We start from the raw sequence: 27,436 nt of genomic DNA, 5'->3' as shown, positions 1-27,436 counted from the left end.
CGCGATGCTTTGGGGTTATCAAATCTCAGCTTATTTAAAATCATTGTCTTGTCTCAGTTAGATTAATCACAGAATGGGAAGGACCAAATTGAATCACAGATGAGGAAAACGAGGCCCAGAAGTTGAGGACTCTTGTCCAAGGTCATACATCCAGGCTGAGACCTATTAGCCTTAGAGCTTTTTCTACAGAATGGTGGTGTTCTGCCTTGTCCTTGAACCTGGCAACATTCCACTGTGGTCGTTGCAGACTGCTGTAGTTGACTTCATTCATATTTAGTTCACTGGAGTGTTTCAGGGGCAGAGTAAAGCTTCTGGGCCGGGCTCCACACTAGGCTCCCAGAAGGTGGAGGGGAAGACCAGACTTTGGCATAGATGAAGGAGTCCTTTGTAACTTCATTTCCTCCAGTTACTTCTTACGTTTTACCCCAGTTTCTTTTCCCTAGTCATGCCCACATTTTATCCTCTTCTGCCCGAATTCCTAAAATTCATCATTTCGTTTTTCATGAGAAAGTTTTTTTTATTTATCTTATTTTATTTTTTTATTATGTTCAGTTAGCTAGCATATAGTATATGAAATATATCAAGGTAATCTACAGCAAGCCTCTCACCCTCTTCAGGGCATTTTGTAACACCTAGTTCTTTCAGAGTCTAGGCTCTAGGGAGTGGGTGAGCCAAAGGGTTCCGGATGATAGCTCTCCCATTTTATATTCCACCTGAAAAAATGTTTGTGATTCTAAAACTCGATAGGAGGGCTACTATCACAGCAATGAGCTATGTCCTCCTCAAGTTACATTCAAGGAAACTATCATGGTATTCTACGATTACCCTCTAAACTTAAAAAACAGGGTTGTTTTTTTTTTAGTATTTAATTTCTAGCATACTGATTAGATATATCTCAAGAAAATTGCTCTTATCAGTCTAAGATTTCTAGTGGTAACTATTGGTTCCATAGTACTAATCTTCTAAATTTGTGAGGATAAGTGCATTTAACTCCTTGTTTTCTGCTACTATTTTCTGATACAAATAGTACTAAAACATTTCTGGGGCATCTGACTGGCTCAGTCAACAGAGCACGTGACTCTTGATCTCAGGGTTGTGAGTTCAAACCCCATGCTGGGCAGAGAGCTTACTTAGAAATTCTTCTTTAATTTCATCTGAGAATTCTGTTCTTGATAATCATGACTGTTGGGATCTCATGATCATAACTTATTAAAGAACCCATAATTATTGAGTGGTTACTATTGATTGATTGATTTGAATTCCAGTATAATTAATGTATGGTGTTCTGTTAGTCTCAGTTGTACAGTATAGTGATTCAACACTTGTATACATTACGCAATGCTCATCACGATAAGTGTACTCTTGATCTCCTTATTTATACATATTCCATGGAATTTCCAAAAGGATTCAAGGCAGGTGATTTAAAAGTTTAGTTTTCTATAACAAGTCTGGATATTATATTCTTCATTTTTTTTTTTTTCATTTTAAAAGCTGGGATAGGCAAAGCTTTAATTTCTGGCTTTGCTTTTTTTTTTTATGGGCCTCCATACTGAGGTAAAGTATAAACAAAGTTTGTCTACCCCGATTACAATATACAAAAGCTGTCCCGCTCCTTTCCAGCAACAAAGGGTAAAGACAAAAGCTTGCTTATGAAATAAGATTTATTCTGATTGCTGACATTTTAGGAGAATGTAATCATTTAAATATAAAGCCATGATGAAGAAACAGTTTTTATGGCTTTAGACATATTCTGAAAGGCCTTGGAAGCAATCTCCTTCTGGTATCATGTGGAGAAAGGTTTCTATGGCAACCCACAAACGCTTGATGTTTTTTATTCAAGAGCATTAATCATCCCACGGCCTGAGGCTTCGGTAAAGGTCCCCTTCATTTGAGAAGCGATTGTCACTTGGTTTTCTGTTATATATTTTGTTTGTCTTGGGGAAAACAAAGCAAAGAGCTTCCAAGAAGGCTTGGAATCTATCTTTCTCATATTTGGCAGTAAGATGTGAATAGTATGGGCCTGGATGTTGTTTCTCAGTGATTGAAATGTTTGGTTTATGTGATGTTGTCTCTCTTTTCCCAAGAGTTGGGTTGATGTGTTCTCCGAAAGGAGAAGTCAGTCTGTACTTAAGGAGAAAGAACCATTTGGCCAAAGCACTTAAGCAGCAGTTCAGGGGAGCTGACCTCAAGGACACTGCATGTTTTCCAGAAGCTTTCAGATCGTCCTGTAATACGGGCTCAGGGCTTTGGGCATGGACAGGCTGCAGGTGATTTTTATCCCTGTATTCTTTCCAAGAGAATGAGTGAAGATATATTTTAATTTTAAAATTTGACATGCTTTGGAATTGTTTTTTTTTAACACGGCCATTGTGTATTACAGGAAGTCATGCAACTAATGAAAAACACACAGGACCTAGAAACAGAACTGGATTTGAGATCTGGCTCTGATGTAGCTGGTCGTGTAACGCCGAGCAAGCCCTCAACTCTCTCTGAGCCTCCAGTTCTTAATCTAAAGAATGGGAATAATAATGCCAGCCTCACAGGTCGTGTTAAGGACTGAATGTGTGTGAATCTAGGAAACTACAATGCTATAAACTAGAAGGTGCTTAGTATCAATCAGTAGGCTCTTTCTTTCCAGCTCTTTCCCTTTGAAAAAGTCAAACGGAGGGAGGCACTTGGGTGGCTCAGTGGGTTAAAGCCTCTGCATTCGGCTTGGCTTCTGATCTCAGGGTCCTAGGATCGAGCCCGGCGTCCGGAGCTGCTTTTCTTCCTGCCTCTCTGCCTACTTGTGATCTCTGTCTGTCAAATGAATAAATAAAATCTGTTTAAGAAAAGGAATGAAAGTCAAAGGTATCCTTTACCATTTCTTTTTTTAAAGACTTACCTATTGATCTGAGAGACAGAGAGAGTGTGTGTGTGCAAGCAGGAGGAGAGAGAAAGAAAAGCAGGCTCCGTGCTGCCAGTGGAGTCCGACACGGGGCTCGATCCCATGAACCCGAGATCACCACCTGAGCCTAAACCAAGAGCCGACAGCGCCACCCAGATGTCCCCCTTTACCATTTCTGGGGCGACTAGAGGAAATCAGTTTGGGTGTGTGCAAATATTTTAGTTTCTTATACTAAATCAAATATACTATGTTTACATAGACACTATTATGGCTGTTTATTTATTGACTAAAGTAATTAAATGTCATCTTTGTTGAAGGATATTAAATGAATCCATTCCATAATCACCTAAGCGCCAACTGTGTCCTAGCCCTGAGGAGACAAAGAATGGATAATTAAATTCTTACTATCCAGGAAATAAGATTTTTGAGTTTCAGGGCACAGCATGATCCGTTCAGGCAGGTGTCCTACACAAGGTTTCCTGGCTGATGGCAGTGACAGAGAGGATGCGGTCCAGCCCACATTCCACCAGCCAAGCCATTTGCACCGTCGTGTGCTGCATTCCCCCGTAAAGAAGGGCACCATTGGGGCGCCCGGGTGGCTCAGTGGGTTAAAGCCTCTGCCTTCAGCTCAGGTCATGATCCCAGGGTTCTGGGATCGAGCCCCACATCGGGCTCTCTGCTCCGCAGGGAGCCTGCTTCCTCCTCTCTCTGCCTGCCTCTCTGCCTAGTTGTGATCTCTATCTGTCAAATAAATAAAATATTAAAAAAAAAAAAGAAGGGCACCATTCTGAAATTTAGCGAAGGGGTGTGTGCATCATCTTGTAATTTACACAAAGGCACAGAATGTGCCGACAGTGACCCTGTTGCTTGTATGGTCTGTGAGGTTTACTGCAAGGCTCCCAGTGTTTCACCTTTTAGTACGAGGAAAGCTGCTGGGCATGTTTGTTATCTGGAGTCAGAGTGCCTGGATTGGAATACCGTCTCTGCCACTTTTTAGCCGTGTGACCTTGGACATGTGACTTGGCCTCTCTGCGCTTTACTTTTTACATCTACCCTCTTCACAGTGTTGTGGCAAAGATAAATTCTTATATGTAAAACACTTCAAAAGAGAAGCTGCCATATGGTCCGTGCTCAAAATGTTAGCTGTTTTGTGACGTTTTTACCTGCCTCTCTACTCTGTGTTGAAAAATTCAGCAATTAACCATTGAATTCCATCTACAAATACCACTTTCCTTTAATGAATTTATTTCACACAGGGGATATTTTCATCTTACTCAGGCCCTTTGTGTGTGTGAGTGTATTTGTGTTAAATAACTAAAAGGCATTCTCTTTGGAGACATCAAAGAATCCCAGTTCTTTGATCAGAAGGTCACTTGGTTGTTTCTAGAAATTTCTCATAAAACCATTGCTTTGTCAGAAGTGACAGAGGTGTCGAGGGCTATTTGCAGATTTTTGGCTTTCATCCTTCCTGGGGGAAGACTTACATCTTTTACCAGGATTATAAGGTTAGAGATGCTTTGAGGTACAGTGAATTTCTTTGTCAGCCTTGGTTAACATGATACTTTTCTGGGGATGTGGGTAGCTTTAGACTGAGAAAAAAAGTCCTTACGTGGTATTAAAGTACTGATGTTTCATAATGTTGTCAAAACAATTAACTTTGCATTTTAAAACTCTAAAAAAATTTGTTAAATCTCAGGTTTCAATAGGAAGGACATGAGCCAGAATTGACAGAGCAAAGCACGAGGCCCATGGTGATAAAGATTTTTCTCTTCCCTCCCTGTCCTAATCCCTCCACCATTCCTAAGACACCTTGAAAAAACAACAAAACCAAACCAAACCTTTTGTTTCCAGTACTTTACAGTCTTCCTGTCTCATCTAACTCTTGGGTCGCTTTCCATGACACAACTTAAAAGTTTTGAATGCTAATAATTCGACACGCCACTGATTTTTAGATATTTAAAATAATCTGGATGTCTTCTGCCGTGTGGGTTCCAAATCATCAAGATACTCATCACTTTGATGACATCTTTTTCCAGATAAACTGCCTGAGAAGAAAGATGCAATATTTTTATGATTGCATTGTAAGGACCTATTTAGCCAGAGCGACTCCATCTTGGGTAAATAGCCATTTTGTTGTTTGTGCAGTAAACTTAAATTGACTCTCCCCCCAGAGAAACTTACTTAGAAACGAGTCTGGGAAACCAGTAAAATGTAGTTCCACGCTAGTTCCTGATAACAGAGCCCAGAATACAAGGACGAGTCAGGCCGGATGGAGACATCTAATCAGTACGAAGTACTGTTTGTAACAGTGAGAAGGTCTTGCCCAAACCAAAATGACTCCATCTTGGGAAGGATAACCATCTTATTATTCACACTGAATATGTTAACTGACTAAGCCTTCCCCAAAAGTACTATTTGTAACGGTTCCTGGTATGGGGTAATCTTAAATAACAAATCACCACCAGATGGAACTAGCCAATCAGCAAGAGACACACAAACCCAGTGGGTTGAGATACCAAGATATGGGTTGCAGTTTCACCCAATAAAAGGTAGCCTGTAAGATTGGGAGGGGTCGCTCTCTTCGGAGATGGCCCTGGCAGGTCAGTCTGACTTCTAAGGCTTAGCATAGAATAGAGCTTTGCATAACTTTAACTTTGTTTCAGTCTCATTCCCATGACCAATCAGTCTGATTTCTAATACTTGGCATAAAATAAAGCTTTAAATAACTTTCACTTTGTCTCAGTCTCGTTTCGTTTAATAACGGACCTAACATTCATGGCATTAGGCATTAGCCGATCATTACTCACATGTGCTGGGCTGTTTGTCATTCATCCAAGGAAGGCTCTTTGAGCCCAAATACCATAGCCACTGTACCATCTGGAGTCAACAAATGAGATGATCTTATCAGGGACCTGTCAGGGCCAGAGAGGGGCTGTCCCTGAATGTGCCAAGATAATTCGGTTGTGAAATATTAATTGATCCTGCATGATCGACTCCAGTTTAATTAACTTTTTAAAAGTACAAAGTGATTAGAAGCTCATTCCTCAGTTGATTACTGAAGTTAAATATGCATCGAAGAGAACAACTGGCACTTGAAGGGTCCTGTGTTTAGATGGAGAGCAGAATGTTTTAAGATACTTTGCATCAATCAGGGTAACAGGGTTGCCGTATTTTTAATTTTTCCTCTTTGGTCCAAGGGTAGTGATGAAGAGTTCAGGTTTGGGGTTAAGCTGTGACATGCTATTTACTGAGTGTGTAATCAGTGGCAAGCCTGTGAATGTCTCTAAACCTCCGTGGTTTTTTTTTTCTTTTTAAAATGAGGATAATAATACCTCTCTGTGCAGTGAAGACCAGAGGCTTTGCTTGTAAAGTGCTTCTCCCAGAACAAAACCAGTGCTCGTTGCTTTATGATGGTGGCTGTTACTACTGTGAATGTTTTCTTTTTTAAAAACGGCTATTGTTTTTTCACTTGTGTCTGGAAATGATTGCCTAAGTGTTTAAACAGTACCAGTCACGTTACCTAGTGTTTTTCAGGCAAACGTATGTCTGCTACTTTCTGATTTGGGGTTGGTTTCTTTCTTTTTCTTTTTTTCTTTTCTTTTTTCACTCTAGTATGGCATTTTAAAATTCCCAGACTTCCCAGAGAAGGCATCATCCTTCCTATTTCTGTTCTGTGACAAAATGCGTTAAAATTTCCCAATAACTGGCAGAGGAACGGACTCTTGAGAAATTAACCCTGTTGTAAGCTGGGGCGGCTCTGTGGAGTCCAGTATTTACTTATTCTTCCATCGGCCTTCCCCCAGTCATCAGTGACAAACCTCTGGCGAGCTACTTCTCAATCTTTTTTTTTTTTAAAGATTTTATTTATTTGAGAGAGAGAGAGAAAGAGAGAGAGAGCACGAGTGGTGGGGGAGGCATAGGGAGAAGGAGAAGCAGACTCCCCGCTGAGCAAGGACCCCCCCCCCCCCCCGACGCAGGGCTTGATCCCAGCACCCTGGGGTCCCATGACCTGAGCCAAAGTCAGATGCTTAACCTGCTGAGCCACTCAGGCGCCCCTTAATTTTTTTTTTATATTTTTTTTATTTGACAGACAGAGATCACAAGTAGGGAGTGAGGCAGGCAGAGAGGGAGAGAGGAGGAAGCAGGCTCGCTGCCGAGCAGGAAGCCCGATGCAGGACCCGATCCCAGGACCCTGAGATCATGACCTGAGCTGAAGGCAGAGGCTTTTAAACCACTGAGCCACCCAGGCGCCCCCAGTCGCCCCTTAATTTTAATCATCTCTTGACCAGACTCCAAGTCCTCAGTTTCTTAGGTTTGCTGAAATTCCTTCCTCCTAAAATTGCAGTGACTTTCTTAAGCCCCCATACATGGACTGGTTGTCTTTCAAATCGGTTTTTGCCCCTTGATGTCCAACAAGCCATTGAACACTGCTCCCCACCCCCCCAATCTGTGAACATTAGACCAGTTGTAAGGTATGTCCAACCACGTGGTCTCATTTTGCCCTATTTAAGGCTATTTTTGTAATTTTCTGTGTATGATCTTTTAAGGCACCTGGGCATGGAGAAGTCTCTATTGAATGGTTTAATAAGATCCTGGCTTGTTTTAATAACTGTTCATGTTTGGCATCAGATACTGTTGGGTAACTGCGCAGACGAAAAGACAGTGCCCTTTGTGGACTACAAAATGCTAGTGTGCATGAGCGATGTCGCATTTCATTCTGAGCCCCCTTTGTTTAAGCCTCAGCGTGCTTAGCAGGTCCGTCTGAGTTCCTCGATAACAGCGGTTACTATGGCTGCATGTTATTTCATATTTCATTTGTCGAACTGATGCTTGATAAGAGAAATGGCATTGAATTGTCTACAATTTTGAATCTAAATAGATATGTTTAAAAAATAGATAAATATAAAAATTTTCTTTTTTTTTTCCTCATGGAGGTAAAATTAGCACTGGAGTTATCTTTCCAAGTGATCGGTTGTGCAATGCTGTGTACACCGTGTGTGAGTGGCCGGGGGCTCTGGGACCCTTACCCTGCCACCAGCTCAAAGCCCCCTGCCCGGCCTCCAAGGACAGGGCTCATAGAGACAGATGAACTCAAATAATGAAATGTCAGATCCGGCTCTTTTAAAAAATGGGTTTCCTTGGTTAGGATCGCTGATAGAACAGTGAACTGAAGCCTGGGCTTTTCACCATATCTTTTGTTGCGGTGGGCTCCTATTTTCTGTTAGACGGGTGCTTATCAAACTGTGAGATACAACTGTGTTTTCAAAACATGCTGCACCAAATAAAGTACAGAAGATCTTCTGAAGTGTAATTTCCCCCTGTAGCAGAACGTGAGAGATGTGATCTATGAAGATGATGGTTCCGAGTCCCCGTGGAAAGCAGTATGTGTGGTTTATGAACTCTGAACCTGGACTGAGGCTGCCTGGCTCTTGTGGGAGCTTCTGTGTTTCATTCTCCTCGACCATAAAATGGCAGGATCAATAGTACCTTTTCTCAATGGGTTGTGGCGAGACCTCACTGAATTAGTATATTAAAACAGAACAGCATCTCAAATGTAGTGAGCACTGAATGAGTATTAGCTCTTTTTATAGGAATCTCTCTTTTCTTTTACTTTTTTTTTTTTTGGACTTGGGGGAGGGCATCTAAAAATCCCAGAACTATTATTTTTTAAAGACTAAACTAGAAGCTGTTTCGTTTGTCTGTAAGGCCCAGCGTCTTGGCATTCCTTGATTTTATTTGATCCCATGAGGCAAATGATGAAGGTAATTAGAATGGAGGAAATTCGGTTATCATGGTGAGAGTTCCAGAGATTTCCTGTCTGAGAACCATCTTACGGAACTCTGTAAGAGTGGTTTTGAAGATATAGGATTTTTAGATCTCTGAGATCAAAAACTTCACCTAGGATGTGTTTATACCAAAAACGACACATACAGATGCTATAGTAAGCTTTATACCTTGTCAAAACTCATTGAACTCATTGAGTAAAGTTTACCATAAGTAAATTTTTCCTCAATAAAACTTTTTTTTAAAACTACATTCAGGGTGGTGAGAATGTTCAGGCATTCGTAAAATATTTTTTACTACGTTCATAATTAAATGAATGAATGCACGGGGTCATTTCATTCTTCGGTGATGAGTCACATGGAGAACGAGGACACAGGGTGGGGTTGAATTTCATGTCCTTGGTTTTGAAACTTTACACCAACTTCCAAAAGTTCATGTTGACACAGAATTTAACAATTAATTCTAGGTCCTCTCAATCACTTTGAAGGCCTACTCTCCCTCTGACTTACTGGGTTTTTTGGTTTTTTTTTTTTTTTTTTTTTTTTTTTTTTTTTTTTTTTTTTTCAGATTTACTGGAGAATAAAGTCAATTGGCTACGTTTGGTCTGGTGCCTAGTGGGGCTTATGCATTTCTCTGAAGTGTGGCCTTTTGTTTTCGTTTGTGTTGTTAGACACATAGTCATGCAACTTAGTCCTTAAAGATAGACATGCTGATATAGTAACCAAAGATATTTTAAAGGTTTGGGACATTTACCAGAAATGACATCCCTTGGGGCCCCTGGGCGGCTGTTGGTGGAGCGGCTGCCTTCGGCTCAGGTCATGATCGCCAGCTCCTGGGATCGAGCCCCACATCGGGCTCCCTGCTCAGTGGGAGAGCCTGCTTCTCCCTCTGCCTGCTGCTCTGCCTACTTGTGGTCTCTCTCCATCTCTCTAATAAATAAATAAAATATTAAAAAAAAAAGAAATGAAATCCCTCTTGTTCTTGCTAGAAATAGCAGCTGGTTTCCCAGACTTGGAATCTGGGCCTCTACTGAGAAACCCTAGGCATGTGCAGGGTGAAGGTAGCAGTCGGCCATGAGAGTGAGCCAACGTGGACCTTTCTCAATGGGGTTAACATGAGGGGCTTACCTGGAGTCCCTGTGCAGTGTCTGATTGTGATTTCTTATTGTATTTTCCCCCCAGGCATGGCAGCGGCCAAGCTTCTGCATGACTCTGGCCTGAATGTGGTTGTTCTGGAAGCCCGGGACCGGGTGGGAGGCAGGACTTACACCATCAGGGTAAGACATGAAGGATGGGGATGAAGAAATGGGAGACTGAAGCTGAGTATTTTTTTTTTCTTTTCTAAAAGTCTTGAATTTTGTTTGACTCTTAAAAGAGTAGAAATTGCTTTGAAACAGCCTCTCTCTCAATTTGCTACCCTTTCCAACATTTTCTTCTCTTTGTTTACCTAATGGTGCGTGGCACTTGCCTGATGAATTATTGCACCAATGAAGAGGTGTTTAGAATACATCAGTGAATAGAATACACCTATGCGAAACTTTGGTTAACTTTGGGGGACAGGGATGACAAACAAAAAACAGCAGAAAAGGACAGACCCCTGACTAATAGTTATCTGGTTATGCTTGGATACCTTTAGACATATGGAGCTTTTCTAGTCCCTTCTTCAAAGATTGGTCCTTAGTCATTGGAAGGGAAGTCTGTTTGTAACCATATAGAAAACTTGCTTATGAACATATAAGAATAATTTCAAAGGTTCAGATTATGGCCCAATGTTCCCTAATGCTATCTTTCAAATGTCTGGATTAACCACATAGAAGTGATCATTTCCTTTCTTGGTTTTCTCTAGCATTAAGCATCTCAAAATTAGCATGAAGTACCAAGTAAAGAGAAATTCCATCAACAATTCAGAGCTTACAAAAACCAAATCATGATGTGAAAGATGTTGTAAGTGATAGGGTCCAGAAGTCTGTTGCCTATTTAAAGTGCAGTCCAATTTGCTTTAAAGAACGTTTTAATAACTAAGTCACATGAAGGAAGTACCACTGAAAACAGAATCCCATTTTCCATGGATACACCTTAAGTTGTGTCTATAACCCGCAAAATGCCAATTTGCTTATTTCAGAGCTCTTTATATTTATCTTAGGAAGAACATTTTCACAAATATTTTTATTTTTATTTTCCTGTGGGAAAACAGAACCAAAAGGTTAAGTACGTGGACCTTGGAGGATCTTACGTTGGGCCAACTCAGAATCGTATCTTACGATTAGCCAAGGAGCTAGGATTGGAGACCTACAAAGTGAATGAGGTAGAGCGTCTCATCCACCATGTAAAGGTAAGCCTGGGCCAGCCTTTGGAGTATTTGAAGACTTCTTTCTCGGTCTTTCCATATATGAAGTCCAGCTCCTGCCCTCAGAGAATTTATTGCATTCCTGAATGTCGCATATGCATTTTGTACGTGTATTTCAACCATTCTCAGAATGTTTTCACTATCATTACAGGAGAGCTAAGTGGGAATTCTAACCTATTTGGGAAGGTTATTGACGAATTGGTATTGCCCATTTGGCAAAAAGTTGAACAAAACCAATAGAGAAAAAGATGTTTGTGATTGATTTATTAAATACCTCTATTTGAATAGCTGGGCGCTTTTAACGTGACACAAAAGCGTGTGTACAGTTTTATATATACTGCCCTAGACTTCATATTATGAAGGTATTTGTAATATGCCTAACAGCATTTTGAAATTTTGTTATTGTATCCTATATGTCATCTAAAGTTACTGTTCTTTGGAGAGTAACATAAAAGTGGCTCAAGCCCTACATTGCATTTTTTGTGGGGAAGCTCCATTGATCTCCCCAAAATTTCTTTGAGTTTACTGGGTCTGCCATTCCTATGATCATTTGTGGCTCATTGTTCCTGCTTCCATGACACCTATGCTCATTCACATCTTATAGACTGACCCTTGTTTTCCCTTTGATCCATGCCAACCTGTGTTCACATTCACCTCTTTATCTTGATTATCTTCAGACCATCCCAAGCATTTGCAAGGCATAGACTTGACTGAAGTTTTGAGCAATAGGGGTGGGGGGGGGTTTAATTGCAGAAACACAAATAGCTTAGAACTGAATACTGGACATTCTTACTCTAATAAGCATTTAGATCAATGAGCCCCCTGGGTATTTCTCACTGGCCACACTTCTCCGTGGATCCAAGTCACCCACCGTGTTGCTGTTTTCAGGCTCCTCTCATATCTCCCTGATCCTTGTTTTCCGAGCAGCATTGTCTTGGTCCAAAAAGTTACTGTTGTTCTCTGACAAGTAAAGAGTCACCTACTCTGGGTCCAACCCTGGAGTCCTACAGAGACTGGCAGAGGTTTTGAACTTGAGCTTTTCCTCTCTTCCATACTTGCCTTTTTTGCAAGTGGAGGTGAGCAGTACAAAGACATACTCCTCACTAGTAGAAAGCATCCCTTTTTTAAAATTTTTATTTATTTATTTGAGACAGAGAGAGAGCATGAGAGGGGGAAGGTCAGAGGGAGAAGCAGACTCCCTACTGAGCAGGGATCCCGATGGGGGACCTGATCCCCGGACTCCAGGGTCATGTCCTGAGCCGAAGGCAGTCACTTACCCAACTGAACCACTCAGGCACCTTTGAAATCATCCCTTCAGAAGACAGAAGAAAGTAGCAGTAGTCTGTTTTGATTTACGTTAACAATGTTGAGACCCTTATATTATTTGTGAGTGCTAATATCGAGAAGGACATATAACAAACTGTACATTATGAGTCATTTAATAAAACAGGAAATAAACATCTATCTAATTTGATACAATGAGGGTAATAGATTTCCTTAATTTATACATCAATGTTTTGGTTGACCGTCAGATTTTGCTTTCTAAGCCTTTCTACCTTGCTTCCATCTGTGTCTAGCAGAAAAAGAGACACGAATTAGAAATGAAAGTGTCGCATGGCGATAGTGCAGTGTCTTGCACATCAATCAACAGGCTTAGTAAACATCCTTCATTGGATTCCTTGCTTTTAAATGTAGGTCACATTGACCGATTTCTTTGTCTTCCCTGTCCTAATGGAAGACTTGCAGAGAATGATCCAGAACACTGGTCTCTCTTGTAAGTTTTTCCAGACAAAGGAGATGACTAGAGATTATATTCATGTCTCTGTCTTTGTGTGTGCCGGCTTTCTTGGCCGTCAGAAGCTATGCCCAGGATGCTTTGTTCCTCTGGTAATCTTACGGCTGACATTAACTTCCTTGTGAAAGCGACTGTTTGCAGTCATCCGTTGCGGAAATGATGTTACACTGGCTACCTGTGCCGCTTTCTTAGACGATTTCAAATAATCTATGTGCAGCTAAGAAAAAAAAATACAGATAATTAAGCAGTGTCTCTGACTCGATACCGGGTAAATACATTATGCCAACAGTGCTCCTTATAAAATATCAGATAAATGTCATTGCTTTTTAAGGATTACAAAAGGAAAAATAGAATTAGAAAATGTGGTTAAAGAAAAACAATTTAAAGACCCTTCCATAACCCTAGCTAGAGAAAATCACTGGAAAATACTCTGGGTTCGTAGATTTTCCTATTTCTCTGTTGCTATTTTCTGACCTCTACTGGAGGAAATGAGAACTATCAGTGCACTTAAAAATATCAGGTACACACATATATACGGATATATATTTGATATACTGACTTACTCTGTAATTAATTCCTACTACCAAGACAACTGAAACACTGATGAGTCTATGAAATAAATACCTGTTTCAGTCTAGACAGAGGGGTCAATTTGACCTCCCATGGTCAGATCCAGATAATAAATAGTGATAAAGACCCCATGCCTAAGAAGTCCTCCCCTAACCAGACACTTCTCCTCCACTCTCACCGCCTGCATGTGTTCTGCTCATATTTTCTTTGTTTTTAACCTGTGAAAAGCATTTGGGATGGCTGCATCCATTTCTGGAATTAACGATAACAACTCTGGCTTTCTGTCTCCTTCTACATACCAAAGAATGCAGTTCATAAGTTTTTTCCTCTGTCGTGGTAGGCAGTTCTGTAGGCATTTGGCCATTACTCTGTATTGCCTATCTCTTTTCTTTTTTTTTTTTTAAGATTGTATTTATTTATTTGACAGGCAGAGAGATCACAAGTAGGCAGAGAGGCAGGCAGAGAGAGGGGGGGAAGCAGGCTCCCTGCTGATCTGAGAGCCCAATGCTGGGCTCAATCCCAGGACCCTGGGATCATGACCTGAGCCAAAGGCAGAGACTTAACCCACTGAACCACCCAGGCGTCCTCTATTGCCTATTTCAATAACTACTGCTAAGCACAAAAATGTAGTTCATGCAAATCTACAATATATTCATGCCTTGTTTCAACAGGAGCCCAAAGTGTACTTTTTTTAAGATTTTAAGATTTTATTTATTTATTTGGAAGAGAGAGAGAGCACAGAGGGAGAAGCAGACTCCCCACTGCAGGGCTCAATCCCAGGACCCTGGGATCATGACCTGAGCCGAAGACAGACATTTACTCAGCTCCCCAAAGGCTGTGTTTCTTAAGAAATGATGACTCCCAGTATCTCCAGTGCCCTGGCAGTTGTGGAAGGAACAGTTGGCTGATAGATGGGGTGTGTTCATGGCGACCCCGTAACAAACATCCAGAAATCCCTGCTGTGTACTGTGATACACGGGGCCTCTTTCCTGTCTGCCTGTAGTGTGTCAGAAATGGTTCTCACTACTGAGTGACATTCATTTTTAGTGCTAAGGTTGATCTGTCTTAGGTTAGTACGTGTGGTTTTCCAAAGCCTCGTTCCGGAATAAAAGATGCGATACCAAGCTACATTGGGGTTTCATTGTTGGTGGGGAAAGTGATCACTTCAGCTCAAATCTTTATTAGTCCAGAAGGTGTTTTCCTCACTTCTGAAATCCGTGATGCCTCCCTTAGAGCTTCACAGTCCTGAAATTTTTCATCTGTCTTGCAAATAATCGTGCTAATTTCTGCTAGTAGAGTACAGAAGACAGCTGTTTAGGTACTTTGAAAGTGACTTAGAAGCAGTGTTCTCTTTTAGGGACTGTCTCATAATTAAAGACAGAAAGTCAAAACTTCCTAAGGAACTTCACTATATTTTGATTTACACCTCTTTCTCTTCCACCTAATGTGTGTGTGTGTGTGTGTGTGTGTGTGTGTGTTCTCTCATTTGTTTTTTATTCTCTTGAAGAAAGTGGAGAACATTTTTGAAGTCTGGTACAATTTAGGCTGTCGGCAAATAGAGTTTCTCTGTTTCGGAAGCTTTTATGAGTCTGAAGTATGGAACTAGAGTCTAGTCAAACATGAAACTGCTTTAGCCCAACTTCACACTGATAATCGTTTACCAACTTCAGCTATCTGGAGAAACCGAGGGGAAAAAAAGAGTTCCTCTGGTCTTAGTCGGCTTCCTGGCAGTTAGAAGCCAAGCTCATTGTTAAAGTCCCTCGTGTGTCTCGATGTGGTTAGTTCTTGAAGAGGCCTATGAATGAGGAGACCTGTCTCAAATATATTGGCTGCCTGTTGCTGCTACAACGTCCTTTGCTCACACAACCTCTTGAAGGAGGTACCATTTGGCTCACCACCTCTATTCGTTGAGAACTCCAAAATCAGCTGAAAATCCAGTATACCAAAAGCCCATAAAAGGGAGCGGAAACTAGGTCTCTTGCAAAAGAGCTGTTTGTGAATTTTGAGAAAGCGATCACAGGTGCTTAACTCTCTCTCTGGATTAGGGAATAGCAACAGAATGAGAACGCAGATATCAAGACATAAAATATTCAAATTACAGTTTCATTTGTCACTCAGGACCTCAGCGTCTCCCAGAAATGAGCAAATCAGTGGTGTCTGGTCTTCTTCAGGCTCTTAATATCCCCTTCCCCACACTTCTGCCTCCAGTCCTGTTAATCCAGGGAAACTTCCATCAAAGTCCAGGTTGTACTTGCTTCTCTCGTGATGACAGAAGTCCCGGGGAACAGGTTAGACAGACTCTTGCATTGGGCCCAGGAGCAGCTGCCAGTTTCATGTGAATGTCACGCGGTCCACACAGAGCTCACTGGCTCTGGGAGCCTGCCCTAGCCGAGATGGGCTTCATGAACCTTCTCTTCCCCTCCCACCCACATTCCACGACATTTCGTATTTGTTGGAAACAAATATCTCTTATCGTTACAGATTTTTGTGTGTGTGTGTGTGTGGAATAGTAATTTCCTCTTCAGAAGTGAAACCCATTTGTCTAGGGATCATTCTAGAAACCGAAGTGCTCATTCGTGTTCTTTAGAAAACACAGGCAGCTTTCGGACGTGTAATAATTTGCCGAAAATTATGCCTTCAACGGCTGGATTTGGAGCAATGTTTTGAGCTAGGAGATGAATTTATTCTAGGCCTTTGAGGTTTCCATTTGGAACTTAATTTATGATAAAATTAGGAAGCCTCTTCTCTATGTGTGAACACACACATACACACATCCGGATAAACTTGACAGTCGTTAGAATTGCCGGCAGCAGAGAGTCAGTTTTAAATCACGCTGAAGGCGGAGGGCAGAGAATGTATAGAATTCAGTTACAATGGTGACGTTCACTAAAGGAAACAGGTCTTCAGCTTCAGGCTTGTGCCAGATTTGACAGGTCCTATAACATGTCATCGTGGGTTCCATCAAGTAGTCCGAAGAAGATGCAGTGAAAGGGGGTGCTTGGGTGGCTCAGTCGGGTAAGTGTCTGCCTTCGGCTCAAATTCTGATCTCAGGATCCTGGGATCGAATCCCAACTGGGGCTCCCCACCCAGTGTGAAGTCTGCTTTTCCCTCTCCTTCCGCTCCTCCCCCCTGCTCATACGCTCTCTCTCTCACACACACACATAAATAAATAAAATCTTTAAAAAAAGAAGAGGCAGGGACTCCTGGGTGGCTCAGTGGGTTGAGCAGCTGCCTTTGGCTCAGGTCATGATCCCAGGGTCCTGGGATCGAGTCCCACATCAGGCTCCTTGCTCAGCAGGGAGCCTGCTTCTCCCTCTGTCTCTGCCTGCCGCTCTGTCTGCCTGTGCTTGCGCTCACTCTCTCTCTCTAACAAATAAATAAATAAAAATCTTAAAAAAAAATGAAGAAGAAGAAGAAGAAGAGGCAGTAACAGGCTCCCAGCTCACCAGAGGCTAATAAGGGCAACCAGATAACAGTTGGTCAGAGAATGTGAGCAGCCTGCAGTTACCAGGGCATTGTCAGGAAGTACAAGAGGGCCTGAAATGTGTTGGCCCACCTTGCCACCCTCTTGGCAGCAGCCGGCGGAAAGGCCGACATGTGGATTCCAAGTCTGTTGCTCATGGAGTCCTTGCCTTTCTCCTGGCCTTTGCAACATTCAGCAAATGATAGCAAGAGAGGCACTCCTGTGGCACGGACATCTGGAGCCTACCAAGCAAGTGCTTTTCCACATAACATCTTACTTGTGAGTTACTTGGTTGTGAGCTAGAAGTTTTAGCCCCATTTCACAGGTGAGAACATAAAGGCTTTGGAGAGATTGATTGCAGAGGGCAGGAAGTGATGGGGTCAGAGCATGATCCAAGGTCTTTTTTTTTTTAAAGATTTTTATTTATTTATTTGACAGAGAGATGACAAGTAGGCAGAGAGGCAGGCAGAGAGAGAGGAGGAAGCGGGCTCTCCGCTCAGCGGAGAGCCCGATGCGGGGCTCGATCCCAGAACCCCGGGATCATGACCTGAGCTGAAGGCAGAGGCTTTAACCCACTGAGCCACCCAGGCGCCCCATGATCCAAGGTCTTGGGGTGCCAAGAATACATGGACACCTTGCTGTCCCCTGGATGAGAGGCTTTGCATCACTTCCTTCTGAGCCCCAGCATTTGGCTTGACTGCTCTCCTTCCTTCCAAACTTACAAGGTTGTGTCTTGGAAAACTCCAGCCCAAGATTTTCCTTTTTGTTAAAATGTTCTGCAGTTGGGGTGCCTGGGTGGCTCAGTAGTTAAGCGTCTGTCTTCAGCTCAGGTCTTGATCCTAGGGTCCTTTGATTGAGCCCCGCATCAGGCTCTCTGCTCAGCGGGAAGCCTGCTTCTCCTTCTCCCACTCCCCCTGCGTGTGTTCCCTTCCACTGTGTCTCTGTCAAATAAATACATAAAATCTTTAAAAAAATGTTCTGCAGTTGACTACAGTTATCATCCTGGCTCCTTCCCAAGCCCTGTACCCTCCCCAGTTTCCTGATGATACCTTGTCAAACCCTGTTTGAAAGTAGGATGAATGGTGTTCCACTATTTGCACTTCAAGATCACATACACACACATACACACACACACACACACGCATGCACACACAGCATATTTTGTTTATATTTAACATTCTTGGATTCCTATTTTTATACTTTCACATTAAGAAAGGTGTTTTACGTCTGCTTTTTCACACATGAATATTTCATAGATACTCTCCAATGTCATTAAAAGTACTTTGTTTAAAAAAAAAGTTCTTTATAGATCCCATTTTAAACAGGTATATAATATTGTGTTGTAAGAACACTCCATAATATAGAGGATATTTTGCCAATCAGTTACTTTCAATAATGTATCTATACTCTGTTCAAACAGTCTGATATTTATTAAGCGTCTAACATAGGTCGCTAGTATACAAGGTGGTGGGCTACATAATTGAATTTGAGACAGTTTGGACTCTAGCCAGTGTCCGATTTGTGAGATCAAAGGTTCCCTCGTCAGTATAAAAGGAAATTAACCCCCCAACCCAAAAAAGAAAAAAATGTCTAAGTAAAATACAACAAACAAAAACCAAAGCAAAACAAAGATTTCCACACCCCAATCAAACCAGAAAAGATAGCAGCCTCCGATCATAAAATCTGAGAATTGACAGCAAGGAAAACTTTTTAGGTTGCTAATACTGGCTCCTCAAACTCAGAGCTCAACTGTTGCTGAAAGCAGACGTATTACACGTGAAAGCCAGCGATCACACTCTTCAACAGTTTCCCTCAGCGTGCCAAGGCTGGTAAGCACTTGGTGTGCCTTTCAGATTATCCAGACAACAGTCTAGCCAATGCATTCCTACTTTCTCTGCCTCTTAATCCTGTGACATCTCCTTCCTGGCTACCTGCACGCTGTCCACTAAGCCAGTGGCACCCTGTTTATTTATTTTTTTATTTTCATTCTGGTTAGTTAACATGCAGTGTTAGCTTCAGGTGTACAACTGAGTGATTCAATACTTCCATACATCACCCAGTGCTCATCACGACAAGTGCCCTCTTTAATCCCCATCCCGTTTCACCCAATGGACCCAATGTAAAATTTGGTCATAAGAGCACTCCACTTCAGAGTGTCATCAGATGGGGACTCCGAGAACCCAGGAATCGAGAAGCCTTAGTGAAACTGTTTTTAAACAGTAAACACATTTAAATAAATATTTAAATGTAAAGGATAGGAAGAATTATGTTTGGTACTACAGAATCAACTACAGAGTGCATTTTTATTATTTTTTTTATTTTTACTTATTTGGAAGAGAGAGCACGCGAGTGGAGAAGGGGCAGAGGCAGAGAATCTTAAGCAGCCTCTGTGCAGAACACAGAGCCCCACGCGGTAAGCAGTCTCATCACCCCAAGATCATGACCTGAGCTGAAAACAGGAGTCAGACGTTTAACTGACTTTGCCCCTCAGGCGTCCCCGGACTATATTTTTAAAACAACCTTTATAGGGTTGAAAAGAAAGAAAAAAGAATGTAATCTATAAAATCAGAGTGTGAGGAAGGTGAGAAGAGAAGAAATGTAAGCAAATTGAGTACTAGTGACATCCTCTTTCATAGCATGGAAGCATTCTATACCAAGATTAGACTTATAGCCAATAACAAAACCACAGACTCAGATTACTTAATGGCTTTATGATTTTTTTCAATTTTTTTGTTACAGGGGTCTTTCAGGAACCAATATTTCTTGGGGTCATGCAACATTTATTTGAAATTTAAAACTTCCTTCAGTTCACTTCAGTCTGTGTTTCTTCCATTAAATTCAAGTAAATTTAGGTCATTAAAAATAGCAAATATAGTATGATTTGATTCTCAGATACTTGCATTTCTTTTCTTTGCCTCTTCTTCCCTCCCTGCCTCCCCCTTGCCTTCCCTCCTCCTTTCCTTTCTTTTTTGTTTCCTTTCTCCCTCTGTCAGTCATCCATTGTGCATTTATCCATCCATCCATCCATCCATCTATCCCTCCACCATCCATCCATCCACCCACCCATCCATCCATCTTTCTATCTTGTAGATGCTTATAAAGGGGTCTGGAACGTCGGGCACCAAATGCTATAGCTGTTTTTTAACCTGGATGGTGTAATTTGAGATCATTCGCTTCCTGCTTTGAATTTTTTAATACTGCCAGAACTTTTTTATAAAGAGCTCCTCTCATTTTTATTTTAAAAAATGTAATTAGACTCAGACTCTACCTTTTGGGAGCTCATGGGCCATGAGAAGAGGTTCGACTCTGTAACTCACACCTGCCCAGCAGCGATCTCCTGGGTTATACATCTGTTTAACAAAGACTAAACTGCTTCCAGCTGGGCTTAGTGACTGAGCTTCAGCCCTTTGAGTTTAGACAGTCTAGATCCCAAAGCAGCTGTTTGAATGCAGAATGTCAAAGCCTCTTATCCAGTTATCAGTGGGCTGCAGAGTTTTCCCAGTGTCTGATACACAAACACACACACACACACACACACACACACACACACCCCTCATTGTGACCCTTTGTGCCACCTTGGCCTTGGTTTTTATGCTTTTGTGCCCTGATGTCTCCATTTGCAAAAGAAAGGTATTTGTCCTGCTTAGTGCTTTGAGCTTTGAAAGAGAAAAGAGGCTAACAGAAGATACTGGTTAACCTTATCCTTGCCAAGGAGGCTGCTCTGATAAACTGAAGTTACTAAGAATGTTTTGATAGGAAGGTTAGAGTCTATTGACTTTGCTTTTGAAAAACTCTTAACGGTTGTGTGGATTTGTAATACTAAGTAAGAATTTGAATGGCAAGGGCACCAGGGAAGATGAAGCTGCTGCTGCTTTTTTTTTTTAAGATTTTTATTTATTTATTTGACAGAGATCACAAGTAGGCAGAGAGGCAGGCAGAGGGAGAGGGGGAAGCAGGCTCCCTGCTGAGCAGAGCCTGATGTGGGGCTCCATCCCAGGACCCTGAGATCCTGACCTGAGCCGAAGGCAGAGGCTTAACCCACTGAGCCACCCAGGTGCCCGGAAGCTGTACAGATTCTTACTTAAAGAGAACCAGGCCAATACTCTTATCCTGAAAATATTTTTACAGGCTCCTTATACACTGAACTGTAACTCTTCCTTTTAAAGCCAGGCTTTTCTCTTTTTTTAAATTTATTTTTATTTTTAATACTTTATTTAATTTTATTTTTATTAACATTAACATATAGTATATTATTTGTTTCAGGGGTACAGGTCTGTGAATCATCAGGCTTACATAATTCACAGCACTCACCATAGCACATATCCTCCCTAATGTCCATAACCCAGCCACCCCATCCCCCCCCCCCAAAACCCCCCAGCAGCCCTCGGTTTGTTAGACCCAGCGAGGCCCTTCCCTTCAGGTTACCGAGTGGCAATGCTGTTGTTCTTCTAGAATTGTCAGGAGATAGTAGGCATGTCAGAGTTTACTCACCTCTAAATAACCCAAGGTCAGAGAACCAAAATACATTAATTTTTTTGTCTTTTTTTAGACATATATGTGAAATCTGGGAATACTCACCAAAATAGCTTAAAACAGCACTGCACAATAGAAATAGATGTGCCACATACATCATTTAAACTGTCTAGTAACTAGGGACACCTTGGTGGCTCAGGTGTTTGGTTAAGCATGTGCCTTCGGCTCAGGTTATGATCCCAGGGTCCTGGGATCCAGTCCTGCATCAGGCTCCTCGCTCTGCGGGAAGCTTGCTTCTCCATCTGCCTGCTGCCCCCCCCCGCTTGTGCGCTCTCTCTCTCTCTCTCTGACAAGTAAATAGATAAAATCTTTAAAAAACATTTAAGAGGGGGCGCCTGGGTGGCTCAGTGGGTTAAAAAACATTTAAGAAAATAAATTTTCTAGTAACCATATCAAAAAGTAACAAGAAAGAGCTGAAATCAATTTTAATAATATATTTTACTTAACCCAATATATTCAAAATAGTGTCCTCTCAGCATGTAGTTAGTATAAAACATGATAAATGTGGTGTTTTACATTCTTTGTACTGAGCCTCTGACATCTGGTGTGTATCTTGTACTTGTAGCTCATCTCAACTCAGGCTCGCCACATACGAAATGCTCAATAGCCATGTACAGCTCATGGCTACCGTACTGGGCAGCACAGACCTCGTAGGTTAACAGAGTCCATGTATGTGTGCCGCCATTTCTCAGACATCTTCAATTAAAAAAAAATAACTTGTACCAAACGTACACCTGGATCCTACAATATATATCCTTTATCATGCAACAGGTTATCTTCCCTTATGCAACTTCGAATATCTGGCATCATAAAGAATGCGGAAGTAAAACAGAATGATATTCCCTCTATGGATTTTGCTTCCTCATGGCAAACCAGCTTTGAATCACACTGAAAAACTTCTACTGGGGATGCCTGGGTGGCTCAGTCGGTTAAGCATCTGCCTTCGGCTCAGGTCATGATCTCAGGGTCCTTGGGTTGAGTCCCGCATCGGGCTCTCTGCTCAGCGGGGAGTCTTCTCCCTCTCTTTTCTCTCCCTTTGCCTCCCCATCTCTTGTGTTCTCTCTCTCTCTCTCTCACTTTCTTTTTTTTTTTAAAGATTTTATTTATTCATTTGACAGACAGAGATCACAAGTAGGCAGAGAGGCAGGCAGAGAGAGAGAGAGGAAGCAGGCTCCCTGCCAAGCAGAGAGCCAGATGCGGGACTCGATCCCAGGACCCTGAGATCATGACCTGAGCCGAAGGCAGAGGCTTAACCCACTGAGCCACCCAGGCGCCCCTCTCTCTCTGACTTTCAAATAAATCAATGAAATCTTTAAAAAATAAAAATAAAAATTCTCTTAGGTGCACAGGGAGGTGCCATGTGTCTGATGTTTTTATGTGTGAGGCAGTAAGCAAATTGGAACTCAGTGAGGTCAAGGTGGTCAGAGATGCTGCCACAGAAAATGTTTTGAATGCTTCTCAAAACCTTGAAGGACATCGCCGAATAAATTCAAGGGAATAACTTTCATGAAGAGTGTAAAGCCTTTTTGTAGAGCGTCATTATTATAGTAAATTTGTCAGATGATCCCTAACTCTGACTAACTCTGGAGCAACCATGGAACTGGCCCAAAGTCCTAGAAGTGATTGTTGTCGTCAAACACATTTAGAGAAGATTCCCACAAGCATGGAGCTCTAGAGAAGGTAATCCTGCAGTTTGGTAGGAGAACTTACTTATCTACGCGTTTCAACTTTCAGCACAAAGGCTTCTCGCAAAACTTGGAGCAGAGACGCTGCCGAGTAGCCTGGCGCCTTTTACTGCTGACATTTACTGTTTCTTCTGTTTTTAAGTTGGCAAATATTAAGGGCAGCTGCCACAGACAGTGTCTGGTCACGTGCAAACCAAGAAAAAAATCGTAGTTCATAGTCCCCGATAGTTTAGGCTCTCACGTTGAACCAGCACACAGGGCCCTTGTGGCCTCTGGCGATTCAGTTAAAGAGTGAATTTAATGACAATAGCCAACGTCTTTTGAGATTTCCCGATGTAGCAGGCACTACCCTAAGCATTTGCTATGCGCTATCTCACTGATAACTCAGAGAAGCCTGATGGTTACGGTTCTCCCTTATTTACAAATGAAGTCATGGAAGCACAAAGCCTCTGGGTGATTTGCTCAAGGTCCGCCAGGTGGCAGGTGAAAGACTGTGGGGTCTACAACCCTGATCCATCTCACTCCGGAGTCATAGCCCAGGTGCTGACATGGGCAGAAATCCTACAGAAGGTTGGGGAATGTCCAAAGAAAAGAAGAGAGGAGGGTAAGGGGGCCAAGAACTGAACTGTCCTCTTCTTTGTAATCAGGGTCTTGCTCCCTCCTGCTGCCCTCTTCTGTCTTACGCCCCACTGCTGATGTTTGTTTAATCCTCTTTTGACCTCCTGGGACCTACCTGATATCCTAGTGGTATTAGGAGCTCATGGAGGCCACTGACATGAACTGTCATTTTGGTTAAATCGAGGGCTATTGGGAGACATCGAGTCATCCTATTTCATTCTTAATCTAAACATCTTAAAGTGTATTAAAGGTGCTCATTTTGGGGAAACTGCTAGAACTCTGTGCCATACGAATAAATATGAGAGTAGACAGCCATACACATGTCTCGGGTTCATTTCATTTTTCCATTGCAAAGTGTAATCATAGTAGGGCTTTAAGAAGCTTTGCTTTCTATACAGCTTCAACCTTAGGCAGGAAAGAGAAAACTATATTTAAGGGTGACCTATGTAGAGTAGTTGTCTGGCAGTCGAGTGATATTCTTATGATACTTGATGACGTTGATCCTTTGGATTAAAAAGGATGGAGTCTCTCTAAAGTCAACAGGTTGTTTGAAGCTGCTACTGCTCTTTCTGAGGCCGGGCTGCTTGTGCCACTGCTATTTTCGGGGCCTCGTATTTTCCCTTCCTGGTTCCAGGCATTTCTCCCAGATCACTGTTGACCTCTTGTCTATGTATCCAGGCTGGAGCCAAGGTTTCTTGACTGTAGAACTGTAGGACCAAAAAAAAAAAGGCAACAAAAAGTAATTGAAAGAAGGAATAACATTAAAGTTTTATCACAGCCTCCAAGCACCTATGATCTACCCCGACCACCCTTGTCCAGCAACACTCTAGTCCTGCCACTCAGGATTCTAGTATGTCCAGTACATTTCTACCCCAGGGCTTCTGCACATGGAGACAGATTAAAGTTGGCCACAGATTCTCTGATGTTCCTTCCATGGAGAGGCAGAAGTGGGTTCTGTGCTTCCCTTTGAATCTAGGAGGGCCCTATCATTGCTTTGACTAGTAGAGCATGATCGAAGTGATGCTCTTCCAGCCTGGGGGGTCAGGCCTTAAGAAGCTCTCAGGCTCTACTTCTTTCCTGGAAAACTCACCCTTGGAAACTTGAGTGACACTGTGGAATAAGTCCAGAGACCCTGAGACCACCCTGCTGGAGAGGACACAGAGAAGCCCACTGGTTACCTGGTCCAGCTGATTCCAGCCTTCAAGCCATCCCTCCCAAGGCACTAAACTAGGGAGCAGAGCTGTCTCGGATTCAGCTTAGTCGAACCTTCAAATGACTCCAGCCCCAGCTGCTCCACGAGTGACCCCCAGCAAGCACTGCCCAGCTGAGCCCGGTCAACCCATAGAACTGTGAGAGATGAGATGAGATTAATGTTTTAAGCCGTGAAATTGTGGGGTTATGTCTTTCTGCAGCTAAAGATAACCAAAACACACGTGCTATTTCCTCCACTTGGGATGCTCTTTCTCTGGTCTCAACTCAGACACCTCCTCCTCAGGGAGGCCTTCCTTGATTACTCTATCTTAAGGAGTAGCCTCTCCCCTCCCACCCCCCCAACCCCTTGAACTTGTATTCTCTATCCTGAATTTGTCCCCTCCCTGCTTCATTGTTCTCTCACAGCACTTAAAAATGCCTGACATCACATCATACATGTATATGTTTGTTTTTTTTTTTTACCTGCTTTCTCCTGGTAGGTTGCAAGCTCCATATGGGCAGAAATTTTTTTTTTTCTATTTTGTCCACTGCTGTATCTCTGGCACTTGGATTGGGACCCAGCATACAGTAAGCTTTAGATAAATGTTTTTGCATGCATTATTGAAAGAATGGGTCTTTACCCCTATGTGAGTCTGTCCCTTTTAGAGCACAATTGATCAGACCTAGATCTGGTGTTGCTTTTAAGGCAAAAGTAAGGACTATACTAGTCCTATAGAAAAATAAGTGCCTGGGACACCTGGGTGTCTCAGTTGTTTGGGGCCTGCCTTTGGCTCAGGTTGTGATCCTCAGGTCCTGGGGTCGAGTCCTATGTAGGTTTCCTTGCTTGGCAGGGAGTCTGCTTCTCCCTCTGTCTGCTGCTTCCCCTGTTTGTGCTCTCTCTTTCTGAGAAAGAAAGAAAGGAAGGAAAGAGGGAGGGAGGAAAGGAGGGAAGGAAGGGAAAAGAAAGGGAGAGCTGGAGGGAGGGAGGGAAGGAGAGGAGAGGAAAGGAAGAAAGAAAAGAAGAAGGAAGGAAGAAAAGAAAAGAAAGGAAAAGAAAAGAAAAAGGAAAAATAAATGCCTACCTTGTACGATGTCAAGAAACCTGGAGTGCCTCCCATCTCAATCCACCCACCACCAGCTCCAACCAAAATTCCACAGCTGACGATTACTTTCTTGTCCACAAGGTTAAATGACAAACTTACAAATATAGACGCAAACGACACAGAAAAATCCTCGTCCTCATGTAACTTACATGTTAGCTGGAGAGGACAGACCATAAACAAACAAATAAAATACACAGAAAAAACAATTTTTATACCTAAGATAAAATTAAAATTAACCATGTTTGATTTTATATTGCTTTTCACTTCCACTAACAGATACAATGAAGAAAGATGGTAAAGTGCGAAATTAAAAAATGGATGCTTAAGATGAAGTTAATTCATATGTACCAAAAATTCATAATGCTTTGTCTGAAACTTTTAAAATGTTTTGTTTTACCCTCTCAACTCTAATAGGCATATGAGTTCATTTTCAAATGTATTTTAGAGTTAAAATTCAGTTAACCAGAATTATGCAAAAAGCTTTGGGTCTTAAAATCTGTTACTTTTCCCATGTCAAGATTTAATAATTTTTACAAAGGGTTCCAACTTTTTAGCCAGATCTGTTAAATCCCCCATATACATTAAAAATGTGCAGTAAAACATCCACTCAGCCACTTTTAAAAAAATATATACAGTTGACCCTTGAATAACACAGGCTTGAACCACGTGGGTCCACTTATATGTGGATTTTTTACAGTGCAGGACTGCAAATATATTTCTTTTCCTTATGATTTTCTTTCTTTCTTTAAGAGAGAGAGTTTACAAGGGTGGGGGGTAGAAAATCTTAAGGAGGCTTAAGATAAATATATTCAACATGGGGCTTGATCTCAAAACTCTGAGATCATGACCTGAGCCAAAATCAAGAGTTCAACACTTAGGGACATCCTGGTGGCTCAGTTGGTTAAGCTGCTGCCTTCGGCTCAGGTCATGATCCCAGGGTCCTGGGATCGAGTCCCGCATCAGTCTCCTTGCTCGGCGGGGAGCCTGCTTCTCTCTCCACCTCTGCCTACCACTCTGCCTGCTTGTTGCTCTCTCTCTCTCTGACAAATAAATAAATAATTAATAAGATCTTTAAAAAAAAAAAAAAGAGTCAGACACTTAACCAACTGAGCCACCCAGGCGCCCCCACTTATGATTTTCTTAATAACATTTTCTTTTCCCTAGCTTATTTTATTGTAAGAATATAGTATATAATACATAGGACATACAAAATACGTGTTCATCAACTGTTTACATTATCTACTTCCAGTAGACAGTAGGCCATTAGTAGTAAAGTTTTTGGAGTCAAAAGTTATATGCAGATTTTCAATTGTGTGGTGGTTGGCACCCTAACCCCCACATCGTTATATAAAATCAGAAGGTCATGTGTGCTGTGATGAATGGGGGGGCTTTGGGAGTGGTGTGAGAAAGTGGGATCCTATTTCAAATAGAGTAGTCAGAGAAGAGGTGATATCTCAACAA

The 27,436-nt window shown here is 42.0% G+C and overlaps 1 protein-coding gene across 1 annotated transcript in view; it reads left to right on the top strand.

Moving 5' to 3' along the window:
* The window catches only part of MAOB (monoamine oxidase B), a 108,786-nt gene that overhangs the window by 33,673 nt on the left and 47,677 nt on the right, over nt 1–27,436 (top strand). The window contains exons 2-3 of the mRNA XM_045995287.1: nt 9,853–9,947; nt 10,865–11,002. Of these exons, the coding sequence (XP_045851243.1) occupies nt 9,853–9,947; nt 10,865–11,002 (233 nt within the window). The remainder of the gene's footprint in view (nt 1–9,852; nt 9,948–10,864; nt 11,003–27,436) is intronic.

This window comes from Meles meles, chromosome X (assembly GCF_922984935.1).
Source record: "Meles meles chromosome X, mMelMel3.1 paternal haplotype, whole genome shotgun sequence".
Classification (NCBI taxonomy): domain Eukaryota; kingdom Metazoa; phylum Chordata; class Mammalia; order Carnivora; family Mustelidae; genus Meles; species Meles meles.
This window is presented reverse-complemented; position numbering and strand designations above follow the sequence as displayed.